The sequence below is a fragment of the Platichthys flesus genome, chromosome 1 (genome assembly GCF_949316205.1).
Source record: "Platichthys flesus chromosome 1, fPlaFle2.1, whole genome shotgun sequence".
Classification (NCBI taxonomy): domain Eukaryota; kingdom Metazoa; phylum Chordata; class Actinopteri; order Pleuronectiformes; family Pleuronectidae; genus Platichthys; species Platichthys flesus.
This window is the reverse complement of record NC_084945.1, coordinates 13888841-13907883: the sequence shown is the minus strand read 5'-3', so window position 1 is coordinate 13907883 and position 19043 is coordinate 13888841. Positions and strand designations below refer to the sequence as shown.

At 44.8% G+C, this 19043-nt stretch overlaps 1 protein-coding gene across 1 annotated transcript in view; it reads right to left on the bottom strand.

Moving 5' to 3' along the window:
- Nucleotides 1-19043, bottom strand: part of zfhx3b (zinc finger homeobox 3b) — a 133626-nt gene that overhangs the window by 69550 nt on the left and 45033 nt on the right. The window contains exons 2-4 of the mRNA XM_062385771.1: nt 15589-18090; nt 14851-15430; nt 12209-12705 (exon numbers count right to left, since the gene is read on the bottom strand). Coding sequence (XP_062241755.1) covers nt 12209-12705; nt 14851-15430; nt 15589-18054 — 3543 coding nt within the window. The 5' untranslated portion in view covers nt 18055-18090. The remainder of the gene's footprint in view (nt 1-12208; nt 12706-14850; nt 15431-15588; nt 18091-19043) is intronic.

The window sequence follows — 19043 nt, the reverse complement described above, 5'->3', positions numbered from 1 at the left end:
CCACTGACCCCGGGGGAGTTTACACAGGCTGAGAGCACGTTGAGGTTTAGCTATAACACATATTGATGGCCTTTAACTTGTGTTTGAGAACCTTGGAGGGTGGCGCGATAAGAACTCTCCGCTCACAACCGCGGCAACACCGAGCCCTAAAGTGTGAGTGGCCATTCAGCACTCTTGCCAATATGCCCCGTGATATATGGCTTTTTGCCTTTAATAGGTACGAGCATGGCGTGTAGGGCAGTGTCGTGAAAAAGCCCCGTTTTATATAAGCGTTACGGTTCACTTTGATCTCGTCTCCTGCTCCACTGTTTATAAATCAGCCGCACAAATATTTATGAGCGGAACGCAGAAAATGGCTGGTCTGGTTTGTATCTCTGCCCTCCTCCCCTCCCTCCCGCCTGCGTCCGCCCTCCACCCCCCCTGTGGCTGATGTGTGGATCAGGCCACCACAGATGCAGAGCGAGCGAGCGTACAGGCCCCAGGCCACATCCATCATATCTGCTCCGTCTCTCTGGCTATTGTGTGGCCCCGGAGAAGGCTGACCTACCCAAAACAACGAAGACGGCACATTTACTATGGATACAAGCAATAAAGAAAAGTTCATCGCTGATTTAATGAATAAGATGATATGTAATAGGGAACTGGTACAGAGCAAACCATTGCGTGTCAATGTAAGTACAAGGCATACTCACACACGCATGTATGCCCCGGACTAATGCATCACTAGTTCATCAGTAACAAAGGTCAATAAATTAAAAAACGCCATGTTCAATACTTATTGCCTCTGCCTCCATTTTAGCTCACCTATCTGTTTCTGGCTACAACACACACAATGGGTCAGGCCCGGAGCTTCTGGATCCATATGCTTTAATTGCTCCCCCCTGTCCTGACCTCTGATCCAGATCGCTCAGATATACAGCATCTCTATTAAATTGGGATGTAGGTAAATATTCGTCTAATGACCCTGAGTTCTAGCGACACCATTGAAAGTGGAGGAGACAAAAAAAAATCAATCTTCTCTTTTCCTTTTTGCCCTTCACTGACTCTATTAGTTCCCTTTTTTTATCTCAGGGTTGACTCCGAAAAATGCGGAGGGAGACAGAGTAGAATGGAGCGTCTCCCCTCGTTTTGACAGGGAATTGGACTGAGATCATTTCCGTAGCGGCGAGATTACGAACCTATGCTCAGAAGGAAATATCTTTTGAGCAGCATCTTGACTGTCCTTCAAGGCCCGCATCGGGTTCGCTAAGTCAATGGGGGAAAGAACTGTAAGACAGGCTTTATCTAAACAGAGCAGGATGTTGATCCTGCAATCTAGACTCGAGATAATTTAAAAGATAACACGGTTGAAGTGGCAAAGAGACAAACAAACTGGACCCAAATGTTACCCATCATGCTTTGCGGGTTCACAGAGAGATTGCGGTGTATGCAAGGCCATGTGCATGTGTCTGTGCATGTGTGTGCACCCTACAGTAAAAGCTGATGAACTGTATGTCTGTGTGGGTGTGTGTGTGTGTGTGTGTGTGTGTGTGTGTGTGTCTGTGGGCAGGGTGGGTGGGGGCGAGGGGCGGGGTGGGGTGGTGGTGGTAGTGGTGGACTGGCTTGTCGATCGATGCAGTGATTGGCAGTTAATGGCTTTTCCTGTTCTGCCTTGGTAACCCTGGCCTGATGGCTGTTGCTTCTGATCAGAGATGGCAGATGGTGTTTGATTTTCGTATATAAACCCCCGACTTTGTGGAGATGGCTTCATCAGGCTCAATGATTTAAAAGTTGAATACTGGGAATACTCCAGTGCTGGATCTCTCGTTTTAAAAAGCCCTAACCTCCCTTCCAGATGTAACGACTGATCTCTTTTAACTTCATGCAACACTCGTGCTTAGCATTCTGCTATAAACCAGTCAGTCCACCGGCAATAAACCATCAGGATTGCAGTTTTTTTTTCCATGACGTCCGTGAGTCACGTGACCACTCAGAGAATCAAACCTCCCTAATCATCAAAAGATAATCCTCAAACAGAGCCATCACCACATTGTTCATTTGTTTCCATCCAAACGCTACAATTTAGTTAGAAGTTAGAAAGTGAACTTAGGGAAAAGGAGAAAAGGTTTTAAATAGAGGGAAATTGAATGATAAGCTCAATTTGATGCAAAAGAAGAGATGGAAGGTAATCAAAGTAAAACCGAGGTGTTATTTCATGTTTCAACTGGTTAAGTCTAGTCTTTAAGTCGATTTCATATTCATAGAAGTTTTAGAATTTTTTCTCCCCCTAAAAAGATCTGAGTTTATTTGGTTTCTAAGAATAAAAGTTAAATTCAGTAAAGAGAATATACATGTAAAAAATTTATAAAATGTGTAAAAGTGATTCAATCAATAGCTCAATACCATATGATCCCTGTGGAAAATCTCCAAAGCTGCTGTTATACTATTCAAAACATCATCTGTGGGAGGAGGTTTGCTGAGACACGATAAGATGTGTCTGAACATTGAGGAGCACGGAAGCAGTGTATTTTTGTGAGTGTGATGATGATAGTGATGACGAGGATGTGTGTGTGAGACAGAGAGAGAGACAAGTGATAGCGATAGATGGAGAGAGAGAAACATTTAGGTCACAGTGGAACTCACATTGCAAAATGAATACACCCTTACTCCTGAAACATCAACAAATAAAATACTTATGCTCGCTCTCTCTCTTTCTCCCTCACGCTTTTCAGCATGCAAATTAAAACATTGATCATTTGAATAATAATTTGCATCCCAGCTCCTGTAATTCCACGTTCAAACTTCAACAGCTCCCAGAATTTCTCATTTAAACAGGAGCTGCAGAGACAGCCCTTATGCTTCAAATTATTTCAACATGACTATTCCAACCTAACAAGCATAAATTAAGGAAATTCCTATCTAGTGACAGAAGGATCCAAGTCTGAATTATTCAGCAGCCCTTAATTTTAGGGCTAGTGTTGACGGGATGTGGTGATATTATAAAAAAAAAAAAAAAAAAAAAAGAAGAAAGAAACAGAGTGCGGTGGGGGGGCTGGCACAGAAGGCAGTGAGCGATGACAGTATATGATCTGGGAGTTGGCCTCGGAGTTCAGTGGCTGTGGAGACTTCCTGTACTGTCTGACTCTCTGAGGGGATCTCAGAGGAAAGATGATTTATAAAACACAAATGTGTGAATCTGCTTATACTTAACTTTCACCAGCTTTGGCTACTTAAAGAAAACATCTGACACTGTGGCTGCATCCTTGCTTCTATGTTTTTGTTTAAAAACACATCAACTCTGCTACGAATATGCCTGGCCTCCACGCTGCATCAGTCGCTAATGCTAATTAGTTTTTGGAAATGCTGCTTGGGACGGTTTGCTGATTGGGCCTTTTCAGTCTTGACACAAAGCCATTGCTGATTCCTCCGGTTCCTGCCACATGAACTGCTTATGGATGAATAACATCCGACATTAGCTTTGGCCACAAGTACAGAACAAAACATGGACAATCAAGCTTTGCTGACCCTGTCGTCTTTGCTAACAGCTGTTAAATTCTGCTTTTTACAATAATAAAAGGTCCTACATGCAAAAAAACCTGCTCTAAGTTTCCACCCTTGCTGCTCGTTTGTTGCCTAGCTTTATTTCTGCAACTAACAACCGAACGCTTCCTGTTTACACGGGCAGGCGCATGCTCAGTGGTCATGTGATGTGCAATTTCAGGCACGTTAGTCTCGACTTGGATTAAAACTGATAAGGAACAAAAAACACAGAGTAGTATGGATGTAGCCTGTGACCCTGAGGTTAGCCACATAAATGAAGCAGGGTGAGGTGAGGGTGAGCGAGGAACAGACATGATATGTTGGCATGGGTCTGACAGTCTAGGTAGTTAAACCTTTTTCTTTCTACCCCCCCCCCCCCCACCCCCCCCTACACAACTCTTTCTACTCTGGGCATCAGTTTGTCATGAAGGAATGTGAAAGCCATAAAGTATCAGTGCCCTTGAGAAGCTGAAGATCATTCTTGTCCCCAACTCTTAAAGCTGTCTTCCTCTCTTTCACTCACTATCACTTTCCCGGGCTCGCTCCCCGTCTCTCTTACTCCAGCAGGGAGTTTAAAGTAGAACACAGGTGTAGAAGACGGCACCCGTGGGAAAGATAACGTTTGGGAACATTCCTGGGGTAAAAAAAGAACTTTTTTCCCCCTCTGATATTCTTCATCTGAAGAAGTATGTAATTGCCTTGGTTCCGATACTATGCCTTTGTCCCTTTAGAGCCTCCATCCCACACTCCCAATCACTACCTCTTACATCACTCCCTTGTAACTTTCATATAATACTTTAAACAAGGGATTCCATTCTCTGCTACATTTTCATCTTTCCATTTTATCCATCTTTTATACTCGAAAATAAAACGCATGATGAGGAAACAAGGTGCAAAATGATCTTTTCCAGAGCCCCCAGTAAAAACCACATGACACCCTGGGCTGCACTGCTTAATTACAAAAGGATGAAATCTTTTCTTCTACATCTGGAGAAAACATTGTCTGCATAGCACTGATAGATTTACTGCTCCCAGTTCTAACCCTGGACTCCAGCACACAGCAATTAGGCACAACATGGATGGACAACCAGTACCATGAAGTTCAGGAAGAGATGGTTATTCTCTCTCGGAACTTTAGAAAAAAGGCCTCTGAGGCCCCGCAGTTTCAAACAAAAATCCTCAGGAAACTGCTGGATTGTTAATTTGTTTTAAACCTTGACAGTGGTAACAGAGAGGTAGCACAGACTCTTCACTGTGCAGTGAACTTTAAATCAGAATTCACACAACATAACCCATCTGCTTTGAGGAGACTGTGCTTGCAGGCATCAGCATCTATCTATGACCCATCATTAACAACAAACAGCCAGTGAAATCCCAGCGAGAAATTGCTGAAGTTCTGCAATCCACCAGTAATCGATGCTCCACAAAATAGAGAAAGACCTTAGGGACAGATTTGTTAAAACAAAGCAAAAGCTAAGTAAAACAAAAACAGTACATGCCGTGCACTTAGGATCAATTTAAATGGCTGCAGCACTGTAAATCAAGCATGCCTTTAAATTCTGCCTCCGACAAACAGCAAGGCCAACAGGTTGTGTAGTTTACACAGAAAGCTGTCAAACGCACAGTGAGTTGTTTTTAAAAAGTAAATGTGTGTATAAAAATCACTCTATGCTGCTCATAATATCATAGTCGGCTACTTAAACATCCTTTTAGACTTACAAGTGGAACATTACATGTCTAGGGGAATGAACAACAGTCAGGGCCACATATCCATCATTCTCTGAAATTTATCTGTCCCATGCCTCTACTCTGTAGGCCAAACCCAAACAGAAGAGAGGTCCCTGTGTGCTCATCCTGGTACCTAAGACCTCCTCCCTTCTCCTCATCCGTCTCTTCACCCTAACTTGCTTTCATGTACAGCTCCACTGAACACAGACCTCAGAGCAGAGTAGTTTTGCGGCCCTGACCACTCGGGGGCCATTAATCTGGTGGCTAAGCCACTGATGTATTGATGGCACAGAGCCGGTAAGCCTGCCTGCCTCACTCTCTCCATCCCTTCAGCTTAGGAGCTACATAGATTCACATGAGCCTCCATCTGGCCTCATCAAAGCAGCATTTACCTGCCAACTGCGACTGTTAGTCTTTCAGGTGTGGCGGCTATAGGTCGACAGATGCATTTGCCGGCGGAGAGACTTGTTTGATGCTTCATTCAAGCCATGATAGCCACAGCATGTTTGCATTCTCTCAGACGCCTTCGATTAAATCCGAGTTTATGAGCAGTTAAGTCTGTTTTCTGTCAGTTTTTCAAACACACGTAGCAGCTTTCATCTTAATACAAAAAACTGACATTACATAACATTAAGGTCCTCTGCTGATCAGTTTATTACCCCAAACATCAGTAAGAGTTTTAGCGTGACTACGTTCATATTTGTTGTGAGCCTGTAGCCAAACGCATAGCATTTGATCATTAAACAGCATGTGTATGTTTATTAATCAGGTCAACTATTACAGTCAGCCAACATTGCAACTTATTACCAAAGGTTACTACAGTAAAAATACAACATTTTGATTCTGACGAAGAAGAGGAAAAAGAAAAGTTTTTTGGAAATCTTTGTGGTAAAAGGTTTGTTGTCTTGGTGGTAAAAAAATAAGACAGGACCATGACTGATTAGCTGTGATATCATATTTACAAGATAGAGGCAGGCAGAGATATAGTGTAACACAGATTAGATACACAGACCCTCCGGACGGTGTGAGCAGAAGTGTCTTTGGGATGTAATTTTTCTCTCAGTAATGCTGGTGTTGCTGTGATGTAAACAAAAACATGTGATCTCCGCAGGGTAAATTCTGTGTTATGTCCTGCCTCCTGCCTGCTCTACCCAGATTTAACCTCTCACCTGAACGCTCCTGATATTTTCCTCTTGTTCTGAATGTGTCTGACCCAGATAATCTCCTGTTGCGTCCTTCATATGTAAAAGTCTGGATGATGTCTGGACCCAACTGTCTAGACATCTTTCGGGGTTCATGTCTGCGTCCACGTCTTAAGAGTGAGCAGAACGAGTGGGATGGGGCAGGCAGCTGAGGAAAATGTTTAGTTTTCCAGCAGGGTCGGACTTTACATATTTAACCTTACTTATAGCCTCATTTTAGACTACCCATTCTTTCACTATCACTGGTTTGTTTTGTGTGCTTGAGTGTTTCTTATGTTTGAGGGATGAAAAGATTGGAGAAGGTAGAAAACATCAATATAACATAGATAGAGGGCTGAGGGGCAGTGATGTTTAAAAAACCGTTTCCTGTCTCTAAAGGGAATAAAATGTATACACCATACATCACTGCCTCTGATGGCAAAACCACCTGCTGTGCACAAAGTGGAACTTATCTCTGCTTTGAACTGTGATCATTAGACAATGACCAAAAATCTCAAACTCCCAGATGACACAACTCTGTGCTCTCTATAGTCATCTTATGTCCCCCACAGAGACCATATGTAGATCCTATAGGCTGTAATGCACGGGGTTATTTCACCTCTGGTAACTGAGGTGAAAAAACAGAGAAAAAAGGTAGGGAAAAACAATCATCTCCCGTATTAGCACCCCTCCCTCTTTGCTATCTTTTTGTAAAGTCCCAGCAACAGCCAGATCAGAGCAGTTGCACATAGCAGCAGCAGCAGCAGCAGCAGCTGTGCCACGGGTCAAAGCCCGACCTTTTCCCTGGCCTTCTCAAAGGGTGGGAGCTATAAGAGTTGTGAAATTCTTACACGCTGCCAAACACTAAGCTCTACGAGCCCCCCTTATTTGTCTGACAGCCCTCCTCTCCAATCCACCCTGACTCTCTGTTGTGTGCCACTCCTGCCTTGTTCCACCCACCAAGCAAAGTAACTGAGATCTGTTTGAGGTATTACACTGGAGTGCAGCTCTCTGCAGGCAATTACTGACACAAAAAGGGTAAGCAAGGTTCAGGATCATGGCTGTGTTCACTGAGGAGGTGTTCTGGAGACCCAGGATTTAAATAAAATAAACCTTTAGTGTGATGTCACACCATTTATCACATGTTCTTTACTTGTATAAATCAGTTGAGAAGATGTTAAAACAATATATTTCACAAGGCCTATATATGTTGGCATTTTGTGGCACTTAAGATTACAAGATTGCTTTGTAGGTGAGTGTGTGTGTGTGTCTCTCTTTGTGTGTGCATTCACATGCTTGTGCATGTGAAAGGGGAGAATGGGCTGTCTCCCAGGATGTGCAGCAAGCGCTTTATTAGAGCGGTAGTACCAGTAAATCAGAGCTCAGCTCTTCCTGGAACTGCTGCAACCTTTCCCACTGAGCACTATTACTGAACAATCATAGGCTAGCCATGATAATTAGCAGAGTATCTATCGTTCCCAACCCTCCTGTCCCCCCCCATCCCATCCCTTCTCTCCTGTCTGTCTCTCCATCCTTCCACCCCTCCTCTTCTTTGAAATGTCTGGTGGGTGAGTGGGCAAGGCCAGGCGCCCGCTAGATGTCATTTCGCCAGAGGACATTTCACATTACCTGCTGTAATTTTTGTCTTGACGTTGGCCAGAGTGACAATCTGGGCACATTCATCCAGCTCACTATGAGACCACTGAGAAAATATCAAGCAGTGACTATGACATCCAAGAGAAGGGGAGAGGAATTAAACATGGACGTGCCTACCCTGTCCGCGGAATGAAGGGCAACACGATTCCATAATGATCCTGTTAATTTGAAAAATGCATGGGTCCAAAATACACTTTATGTGATTGCTAAAGTGAAACATTTTCTCAAACAGGAGTACAAATATAATTTGCGGTTGTACCCCGACAATTTAGAACTATACAGTCCAAGAGGATTGCAGTCAATCCTGGTGGTTTCTATCATTAATGGGAAGAAGAGCCGAGGTGCTTCTGCTGTGTAAGATCATTAGTGAAACACCTTAATGCCTTTTCATGTAACCGCTCATCCCTTTATTTACATTACAGCCTATTTTCCTCTATTATGTTTCCTTGTGATTATTTGCTCTGTGCAGAGTGTGTAGTTTTCTTTCCACAGCGTTCACTGACTCTGTTGGATTGCACTGAAGGGTCAAATAAGAGCAGGGACTGCATCCAAAATATAGATTTTTTTGTTAATGGGCTCAACTTAAAAATCTGTTAGTGCACTCAAAGTACAGTGCTTTAGATCCAACCTTCTGTTTTTAGGTAAGACTATGTATTTGTGTGTATGTGTGTGTGTGTGTGTGTGTGTGTGTGTGTGTGTTTCTGCGTGTCAGAAAGAGAGAGAGATGAAAAGTTTGTTCAGCTATGTGTGTGCTCAATAGAGCGGGACCCGGACAGAGAGAGGGGGTGACAGGACTTTCTTGGTTAAAGATTCCCCATCTGATAGTAGCGGCACTTTCTCCCTTTTCTTTTCATGGCCAAGCGGCATCTGGAGTGGATTTTGTGCTAGCAGACACCGAGGAACATGATTACATTCGGCTAACTGCGTTCTAAACTGATTATGCATGTGCCAAGCTAATGGACTACATTTGCAAGAGGAAAAATAACATCCAATCAATCTCAATTACCGCCAATTGCACCAGCCCCCGAGACAAGGAAGGTAGCCAGCTAAGTCCCCCATGCTCCTCCCCTTTCCTCCAGCCCTTGACTGGAAACCGAGGCCTGTGGCTGGGCCTGGCTAGGCCACACCCATTCTGTCTGGCTGGAGGAGCAGAGGCCTGAGAGCTGGATTAGTGCCACTCATCTCACCTCCGCACTAGCACATAGCCAAACCCTGAGGACTATACTGCTGATGGTATAAGGGCTATCATATTCACATATATTGGTAGCTGTAAAAGGAGAAAAGTGAAGCTGGGTTTGTTCAAGATGAAGAGAGCCTCGGGGGAAAGCTAAGTACTCAAAAAAATACAATAAACAAACTAAGGTTTGGGTCATCTGCAGTGTAACAAAACCCATATGTTTGTGTTTAGGAGTGACCATGTAGGACAGGATGGGTAACCACCATGCTATCATCAGAGCAGTTAAAAACCCTACGGGGTAAGAGAAGGTGAAAGTTCACTTCAGAGCATAAAGCTGTGCTGGCAGAGCACAGGGCTCAGAATTGGTAACTCTCAACTGAGCACAGGGGAGGACAGCATCACCCCCCGCTGTGTGGTGGTCCATGTGGTCAGGATGGCTCGCTGGATCTTTCTGTGGTCTTTTGGAACATTCCAATACATGGGGTGGTGGGGGGGATATTTTTAGAAAGCTCTAATATGGGCCGCATACCACAGACTCTCAAATTATCCCATCCAGCTTAGCCCTCAGTTTAAACCTTGCTTTTTAATTCCAGTAATTACAGGCTCCAATTTATATGGAGCTGTGCTCACAAAGGGCCTGTTTAATGCAAACCAGTTTGATTTGGGTGATGTGTCCCAAGCATCTCCCACATCTTACGGCCTGTTTATGCTGACTTGATGATTTATTTTCTCCCCAAAAAGGTTAAAAATGGTGCTTTATGCATCAGATTTCTTTGGGGAGGAATAAATGAATGGTTATTTTCCTTTTTTTGTCCTTGCCTAATATACCGAGTTGGCTTTACAGGCTTGTGGGCCACTGTGGGTTTATGCCTGTCAGTATATCTACCAGGACAGTAAATCCAGCACAGTACGGAGACATTGACATTGTCAAGTGGGGAGCCAGTGCTGCCAAGAGACCTCACAACCATGTACTTGTTGTCCACTAATCACATTTGTAAGTCGTAAAATATTGTAATAATTCTTGTCAAGTCGCAAACATCTCTATTTTGGAGCAGAGTCTGGGATCAGGACGGCTTATGTGGACTGCAGTGTCCCTGGGTTGAGAGTGCAGGTAATTTCTGGACAAATGCACACGCTCGTACTCGGAAGATCAATTGGTTTTAAGAAATATGGAGCCATCTTAAGAGGCTTAAGTCATAAAAAATGATCATGCCTGGATGTGTTGTACATATTTAATCCCCCGCAGCCTGAGCAGCAGTATGACATATGTCTCGTCCTTCTTAGAAACTTAAGCAGAAAAAAGAGATGGTCCTGGGCTCGCAGCAAAGTGGGAAGCACACAGATAATGTGATATAGACTGAACTATATCTTCTGAGTCAAAAACAATCCATCCCTTCAAAGGTGTGAGGAAGAGAGAGGGCATTCCAGTGCCTGTCTATTTTGGTCCAATGTGAGACTATCATGTCATTGGAATCTGGGCCAGTAAGTCCAGCAGCTAAGGCCAAGAGAGGATGACCATGTGCTGGGAAAACAATAGGATTTATTGCCATGCTTTGTTTTTTGTTTCTGTTTCACAACTGACTCTACACACTCATGGGTAATGTTTCACATTTGAATTTGTATGAATCTATAAATAAATACAAATGTTGTGCGGCCCTTTTTGTTGTCCTCATGCAGACCACAGACTGAACACCTCCCGTGTCCCCCGGCACCAGGAGACCTGCATCCCACCATTTTGTTTATCAAAGCACTGAAAATTGATTTCTCTCTTTTACTGTTATTTCAGTGTGAATGCATTGTGGACAGGAATCATGCCGTACCAATGGATCTAAGAAACCATTCATAATGCTGGGTGATTTTCAATTGATAGCCCTTTTTGAGAGGCACCACTTCACCTTAATTTTTGTACATAATTAAAAATGTGTGAAGCAATTTTGCACATGCCTATTCATAACTCCTTTTCAAAGGAAGTTGCACGATAATATACAAAGACTACCATACAAAAAATGTTCACCAATCAAATCCTTTTTTTAAGAGTTAAAATACTCTAATGGAGTGGATTAATAAATAAAGGTTATCTACTAGGAAACAGGTATGAAGTGTAGGATTACGTGGAGTATGGGTTGTCCATGTTTGTATGTGTTTTGTTGAGTGTGTTGTATGTATGCTCGTGTCCGTGTGCAACTATGCCAGCTTGGGTTAAGCGCCGAGTGGCCGAAGCCGCAGACACACAGGATAGGTACCTAAATGGAATCAGGCCTGTTAGATTTATGGCCATTTGTTCTGAGAGTGTTCATCCATTGGCTATTATGGAATGATTAGAGGAGAAGGTGAAGCTCCAAGTCCAGCAAAAATCAATACGGCTGTCGAGAACGATTCAGCCTTTCCCGCTCTGAGGAGTATTAGCACCAAACCTCTGTCTCCTCGCACTTCTTCATTCGTCTCCTAGTGATTCAGCCCTAAGCCTCCACACCAGCTTCAGCTGCCATGTTCCTCTCATGGCAGCCGTGTGGCCCCGTTTCTATATGACTAGTTGAGGGGAGGTAAGAGTTAACCAAGAAAGCTATCATTCATGCCTTGGGAGAGTATAGTGGTGTGGGCAGCACTAGAGCATTTGCTGTATTCTAAGAAGGAATATCAAGTTAACAGGGAGAGGATTAAGTCCACATTTTTCCTATTTCTTAAATCTCTGTTCAGTGGGATCACAAAACCTCATAAATTAGATGTATGATCCCAGTTATTTAGACATATTATTTCTCCAGGCTAGCAAATTTTGTAGGTTGGTTACTATGCAACATAAAAAAGTCTAAGTTTAGCAATGAATGCAGATGTGACAGCTCTTTCTCACCAGGTCTGCATTTATTCAGTACAAATGGAAAAAACTCTGATACAATGTGGAGATGAGATTGAGTGGTGGATGTGATGAAGGAGCGTGAGGACCACTCACCTTGTAGACTTTGAGGCTGGCCTCATGGCGAGTGTTGACGGTGTGCATCCTCAGCTTCTCCAGGCTGTTGGTATAGTAGTCACAGGCATTGCATTTCAGGTGCACTGGGTTGCCTATGGCCACACACTTCAGACGCCACTCGTTGCCTTTGCCCCCTTCTTTAATGTGGGCTATGAGCTGGTACTTCTGCACGTGCTTGTCTGTCTTGCAGTGCAGCTGGAAATTGGCCTTGAGCTGAGTGGTGTAGTGGCACAACTTGCACTGGTGAGAGTCGCCCACCACCGCACGCCATTCCTCCTCCGGTAGGCTGCGTTCAGCTCCCATATGCATGCCAAGCACATCCAGGTTGTCGGTTGTGAAGCGGTTGCACACGGCGCACTGAAAGAGCTTGAGGGAGGGATCGCTGGTTTGTGATAGACTCTCTCCCAGGGTCATCAATTCTTCGGAAACCAACTGGCCACCGCCCAGCCGCACGTCCATGGGCAGCTCCCCGCCAACTACAATGTGCAGGATCACAAAGATAAAGAAAAAGCAAGAGGAAACAGGTGAAGAAGTTGCATACATAAATTCATCATGATGTTAGACATATTCAGAGTTTGCAGTCTACATTATAGTAACGTTTTCAAAGACAACTTGTTCATTTTGTGCCAATCTCATTATAATATAAAGGAAAGCTGTTAAACCTTGACAAGCCCTGCTCTGTCTGTAAGTATAATATTGCATCAAGGATGCATGTATGTATTAAGCTGTTCTTGATTTGAGCTGGAAAAGCCTGGGTCTTTCCATAGGGACCCAAAATCTAATGCTTCCAGAGATTGAATTTACACGTTGCCTGTTTGGGATTGTGCAGGTTCATGGCCTGTCTGTAAATCAACTCAAGGGGCCACAAGCTCCACAGAAAAAGCAAGTTATTTTATCATTACTGAAGAACTAAGGACTTCCCAAACACACATTACTGTAAATCAAAACCATTGCCAACGTCCAGTGAATAATAATTTGAAAAATTGCACTTCTTTACTTCACTTGGATTCTTCTGTGTCTTTCTCTCCCGATTGCCTCTAAATCAATATGGATACCTAACAGATTAATTCTGCTTGGTACGGACTCTAAATGCAGGGGAAGGAGGAAAAAACACAGCAAGCACATATCCTGTGTCACCAACCACAGAACTGATGTCTACACAGTCTGGGGACGTTGACTTAAAAAATGAACGCTGAAAAAATGAGGTAAGAGCAGCCAGGGTTTTTGCCTTTGCTTGCTGATCTTTAATCTTTCACTGCCCAGACTGAGCATGCAGGCGTGACCCTGCCTGGCTTTACACTAAATTAATTCCAGCAGCCCCTTTTTATTTATTGCTGCAGTATGCAGCCTGCTCATGGACTTTTCTCCATTACCTGCGTTTTTATAGCCAGGAGAGGGAGACCTTTGAGAAGCCCTCTGAAATCACTCACAGGCCAAGCTCTCCAGTCATAGCTCCTTACACTCTCTCTCTTACAAACACACAGATGCACCCACCCACACACACACACACACACAGTTTCTAGCACAGTCCTGTCCTTTCCTGCACCTTACCATCTCTCATTTCTACCTGCCTCTCATGGTCCATTACTACGCAGATTCAGTGATTTACCACAGACCTGGATCATGTTCCTCACTGAATTCTAGCGATAGACCATTAGACCAAGACAAAGATTTGCAGCTTTACATCTGTTTCCTCAAAGGTTTTTTTTAGGTTTTATTTTATATTGAAACAACATGTAGGTATGTTAACCTATGTCCATATTTATCAAAGATATCTTGCAATGGTTATCAGACTTGTCTTTTTTGCAGTTACACTGAGTACAACTGACAAAAAGTTCCAGCAAAAATGGCTAAAAGTAAAATCCTGCTCCTCTGAGGCACTCCATCTCATATCTTTCCTTGACACCAGTGGCTGAATCTCAGGAACAGGGATCATAAGGACGCTGAAATTGTGAGAGGTCAACGTTTGTTATCTTTCTCTTTGGCAATACACTCAAAAGTAAAAAATCCACTGTGAAGGCATGAAAGAAGACCTTTTACTCCTTAACCTGAGATCTGCTTGCAATGGCAGATTCCCTCAGGAGATTTACTGAGCCATGTGTACCATACTGTCGAGCAAATATCGGTGTCAGGGTGTTTGTGTATGATGACTTTAAGAGTTCCTTTAAGTGTGACAGAGGATGACACCACTGTAGTTTATGGGTCCATACTGTGTTATCATTGCCTCCCTTGTAACATGCTTATTACATCTCACCTCAGAGGAAAATAAACCAGATGGCAGGACAGGGGAAAAATAATTAGTAACAGCAATCAATTATTTTCTTGTCTTTGAACTGGTGACAGTTTTAGACAAGGAGTACTAACCGTGGGGTTGTAACTTCACCTGGCATACCAAACACATAATGCTTGGGGAGGGGGTGGTGTTAGGCAAGCAAAGTCACATTTTAAGAGCTGGGTGAGCTTAAAAATGTATTTGAAATTAAATGAATACTTTGTCACTCACAATTTTTTTTTCATTTGGGCTACTTCTTGTTAATAGAAAAATGCTATGAACTGTATTTTGTGATTTTGAAGGCAAATTGGGGCATTTCTGAAAGCAAAAGGGGAAAGATGGTGCTCACCAAGTGCCGGGGCCAGGGCAGCCATGTTGGGATCCAGGTGGAAGCTCCCCATCAGGAACTGGGCCTCTGCTCCAGCTGGGTCTATCTTGAGGCCTGGTGGTAGGCTCATGTTCTGGGTCAGGTAATACTGGTAGAGCTCAGCCTCAGAGGGTGAGGGCATGGCTCCCAAGCCAAGTCGGCTGTGCTGCATCTGAGTCACATTCTGCTGAAGTAGCATCATGTTGTGCATGTGCTTCTCACTGGTCATGTGGATGCGCAGGTTCCGTGCCACATTGGTCTCATAGTCACACACCTCACACCGCCAAGTAGGTTTGCTCTTCGGCTTCGTTGGAGAGGGTGCCCCACAAGGTCCAGCCATATGAGTGGAGGACTGTGTAGGATGGTGGTGGGGTGGGTGATGGCTACTGGCCTGGGTCACTGAGGGGACAGCCACCACTCCTCCCGGGGTATGTCCAAACACCTGCTCCTGCCCAGAGCCAATAGAGCCTCCATTCTGCAGTGTCTGCATGTTGTTCAGGTGCTTGTCCGACTGCATGTGGATGCTTAAGTTGCCCTTTGTGGTGGTCGAGTAGTTGCAAACCTAGAAAAGAATAAAACAAATTCTTGAATTGCAATACAATTATTCAGACATTACTTTCAAGTATCATTTTACATTAAAATACGTCTAAATTACTTACAAATCAATAACCCAAAAACCTAAATTGTAGTACTTAAATAAATACATTTTTGATCACACACCTCACACCGGAAGGGCTTGTATCCACAGGTATAGCTTTCTCCACGAGCAAGACGAGGGTGGCTCTGGCCACTACTGCAGTAAGAACAAGAGCCTCCAGAGTCTGGGTGCTTCTCTTTCATGTGGGCCTCCAACGTCTGCTGGTACTTGTAATGCCAGTTGCATTTGGGACACTTCAGTGTCTTGCACGAGTTGCGTGAATGCATCATGGTCATGTGACCACCCAAGGAACGTGAGGAACCCAGAACAGTATCACATTTAGGGCATTCTACTCCACTTCCTATGGTGCCACCAAGCCCATGGTTCTGTGAACACTCGCCCATTCCTGTTATGTCACAGGAGCCCCCTGGGAGGGGGTGTGAGTGGCCATGAGATGAAGGGTGTAGGTGATGATGAAGGTGGTGCATGTGGTGATGGTGCAGAAGGGCTCCATTTTCCTCCTCTCCTTCTGCTGGGAAATCATTTGGTTCTGGAGCTGTGGCACTATCTCGATTGGCACTTTCGTCAGCAGCAGCATTTGAGGACAGAGGTGAGGAGGAAGTGCCAGCGGTATCATCCTCGCTCCTTCTGACGGCAGCTGCCGCCATTGCCATGGGAACAGTGAGCCCCTGGCAGTTAAAGCTCAGAGGGAGCTCGGAGGTCCTCCCCCCACCGTCTGCAGCTGAACCCTCTTCCTTGACAGAGGAGCAAGTGGAAGCAGGGGCTTTGCTGTTGAGCGTGGAACTGACTGCAGAGGTGCAGGCAGAAGGCTGGAGAGCGCTACTAGGCATTAATAAAGGAGATTTGGAAATGCTTTGGTTTGAGACAGTTGGTTCCCCCGCTTCACCCCCGCCACTGCTACTGTTACCACCACAGGCCACTGCAGTGCTTTCTGCATCCGCCTCATCTTCCTCCTCACCTAACAACAGTTCCTCTTCTTCTTCTGACCCCTCCATCTGGCTGGATAGGAGTCCCTTGCTTTCATGTCGCTCAGTGTCCCCATCCTCTCCCATGCATGCCAACTCTTTCCCAACAGCCTCCTCAGTTCTCCCTCCCTGTTTGGGCAGGGCACTGGAGTCTTTGGCAGAGCCTGGGGATGAGGTAAGAGTGGATGCTTTGGGAATACTCAGCCCTCCAAGAGAATGGACTGAGCTCAGTTGGGTTTGCTGGAGGCCAGAGTCAGAGTCTTTGTTCATAAGGTTCTCGCCGCCCCCACTGCTGCTACCAGGCTCCAGATGGACACCACTAAATGTGCCAAAGAAGCTCTGGCTAGAGTTAATGGTGGCCGGGGTAGATGGCAGAGGAGTGCTCTTATTTTTTGGTTCCAGAAAACTAATGAGGGGCTCTTTGTCCTTCCCAATGCCCTGGATGATGGCAGATACTTGCTTGTCCCCCAGCAGCCGCCGCTCGTCCTCACACAGTGTCATGCGGTGATCATGGACGGCATGAGTGGCAAAGGAACGCGAATAGCCAAAGGACAGCTTGCAGAGAAAACACATAAGAATGGGCTTACCCTTGCCATATAGGGCTAACCCATCAAATTTGGAGAAATCCACGTTGTTGGGAACATCTTTGGATACAGAGGACTTCTTGGCAGACCCATCGCTGTTTAGGTAATCCTTGTTGCTTTTGTGCCGCACATCGAAGACACGGAAACTGTGCAGGACAGGACTGAGACCTGCCATGGTTGAGGTATTGGGGAAACCTTGGTCTGAAGTTCCAAACCACTTCCCGAAGGACGAGGCTATGTGGAACGTGTTGATGATCTGAGGGTAGACCGAAGATGAAGTCCCAGCAGGTTCGCCCGGTTTTCCCCCACTGGTAATAGAGTTTGTGGGAAGCAGGCCGGGTACCATGCCCCCACCACTTTGGATCAACTGACTGAGGCTCTCTACGATGTAGGCTGAGCCATCCGGCTGGTAGACTATTTCTCCAGCCAGGTTCTCCACATCACTGCTCTCCTCTTCATCTTCCTCCTCTCCTTCCTCACTCCCACTCTCAGGTGCTCCCTGCTGTTGTGTGGGCGGATGTCTCAAAAGAGTGGGCATACCTCCTCCCCCTGAAGCCATTGGCACCCCGGGAAAGGGCTGAAGACTTGGGAAACAGCTGTCAATCTCCATTTCATCTAAGTCGTCAGATTCTTCCTCTTCTCCACAACTGACTCCCTCTTGCTCTTCTTCCTCAAGACCCTCTCCTCTGGGATGCAGCTGGCCCGTAGCAGATCTATCACTGCGCGTCTGGGCTGATGTCTGTTTTAGCTGCTGATGCTGGGACTGTTCTTCTCTTATCCCGTCATGAGTTGCACTGGGGTTTTGGGATTGAGAAGGGTAGGGAGCAGAGAGAGACAGAGGATCCAGGGAAGGAGCCTGGTTGGTGCAAGGGACCTGTGAGCTAGAGTGATCGTTCCAGGGCTGTGGTGGTTGCTGCTGCTGGGAGGAGCTGAGCCCATCGTCTGTCCCAGAAACCACAGGAGACTCACAGCTGTCCATGCTGATGCCTACATGAGGCGTTCATCGCATCCAGGCCTGCAAAGACACAAATTGAGATACATAAGAGGGTGTTGTAGTATTTGGGATGTTTGATGTAACCTTATACGCATATGCTTTACACTAGGACACACAACTCATCATTAATCCGGCTAATGTTTGAAACATACAGGGTTTGAAGTCACCGAAGTGGACTTTTCATCCCCAATGACATGTGTTTTCAAGTGTTAAAATGCCTATTAAGAAAAGATCAGATACACGAATAATGAAAAAGGACGGTATGTACAGGAAGCTTAAAAGAAGAAAATCAAATGGATGGTGTATTGGGTAAGAAGCAAAAGTTTGAGATATAATTGGAAACATGACACCATGCTCATTACACTAGATCAGATACTTAAACACAATACCTGAGACAAGCACTAATAAGCCATCCATGATTCATCTTCCTGCCATATCAGAAAGGTACCATCTTTTATCTTCACCTTCCAAACAACACCCCTAATCTTATATTCTGCAAATCCTACATCCGTTTTTAATTAACTTGCAGTCAGAAAAAAGGAGAAACAGGCTAACTTAATGGATCAAATAGATTCCCTGTGAGATAATTAGACACTGAGAAGCCACCCATCAGCACATTGTACATTTACATAACTGGAAGGAAAAGGGAGAAAGCTATTCTTAACAGTATTATTACCATCTTCAAGCTGTGTATATATAAGAGGAATATGATTCATGTGCATTATTGAAAGTCCTGTGTAGGAAATCTAACAACAGCAATAAAAGGCAGTATTTTCTATGAGCTCAAAATATATAAGCTGGGTTGGGACTTCACTGCAGCTGTGTTTAGATCTTGCATCCAATAACCTCTACGCTCAGACTGGTTTCAAACACTCTAGCCATCCTCCGCCTCTGAAATAATAAATGGGAGCTGAGCTTTCGGGAGCTAGCCATGCCCCAAGCATCTGAGAGGCCCAACACAGGCTGCAATTTAG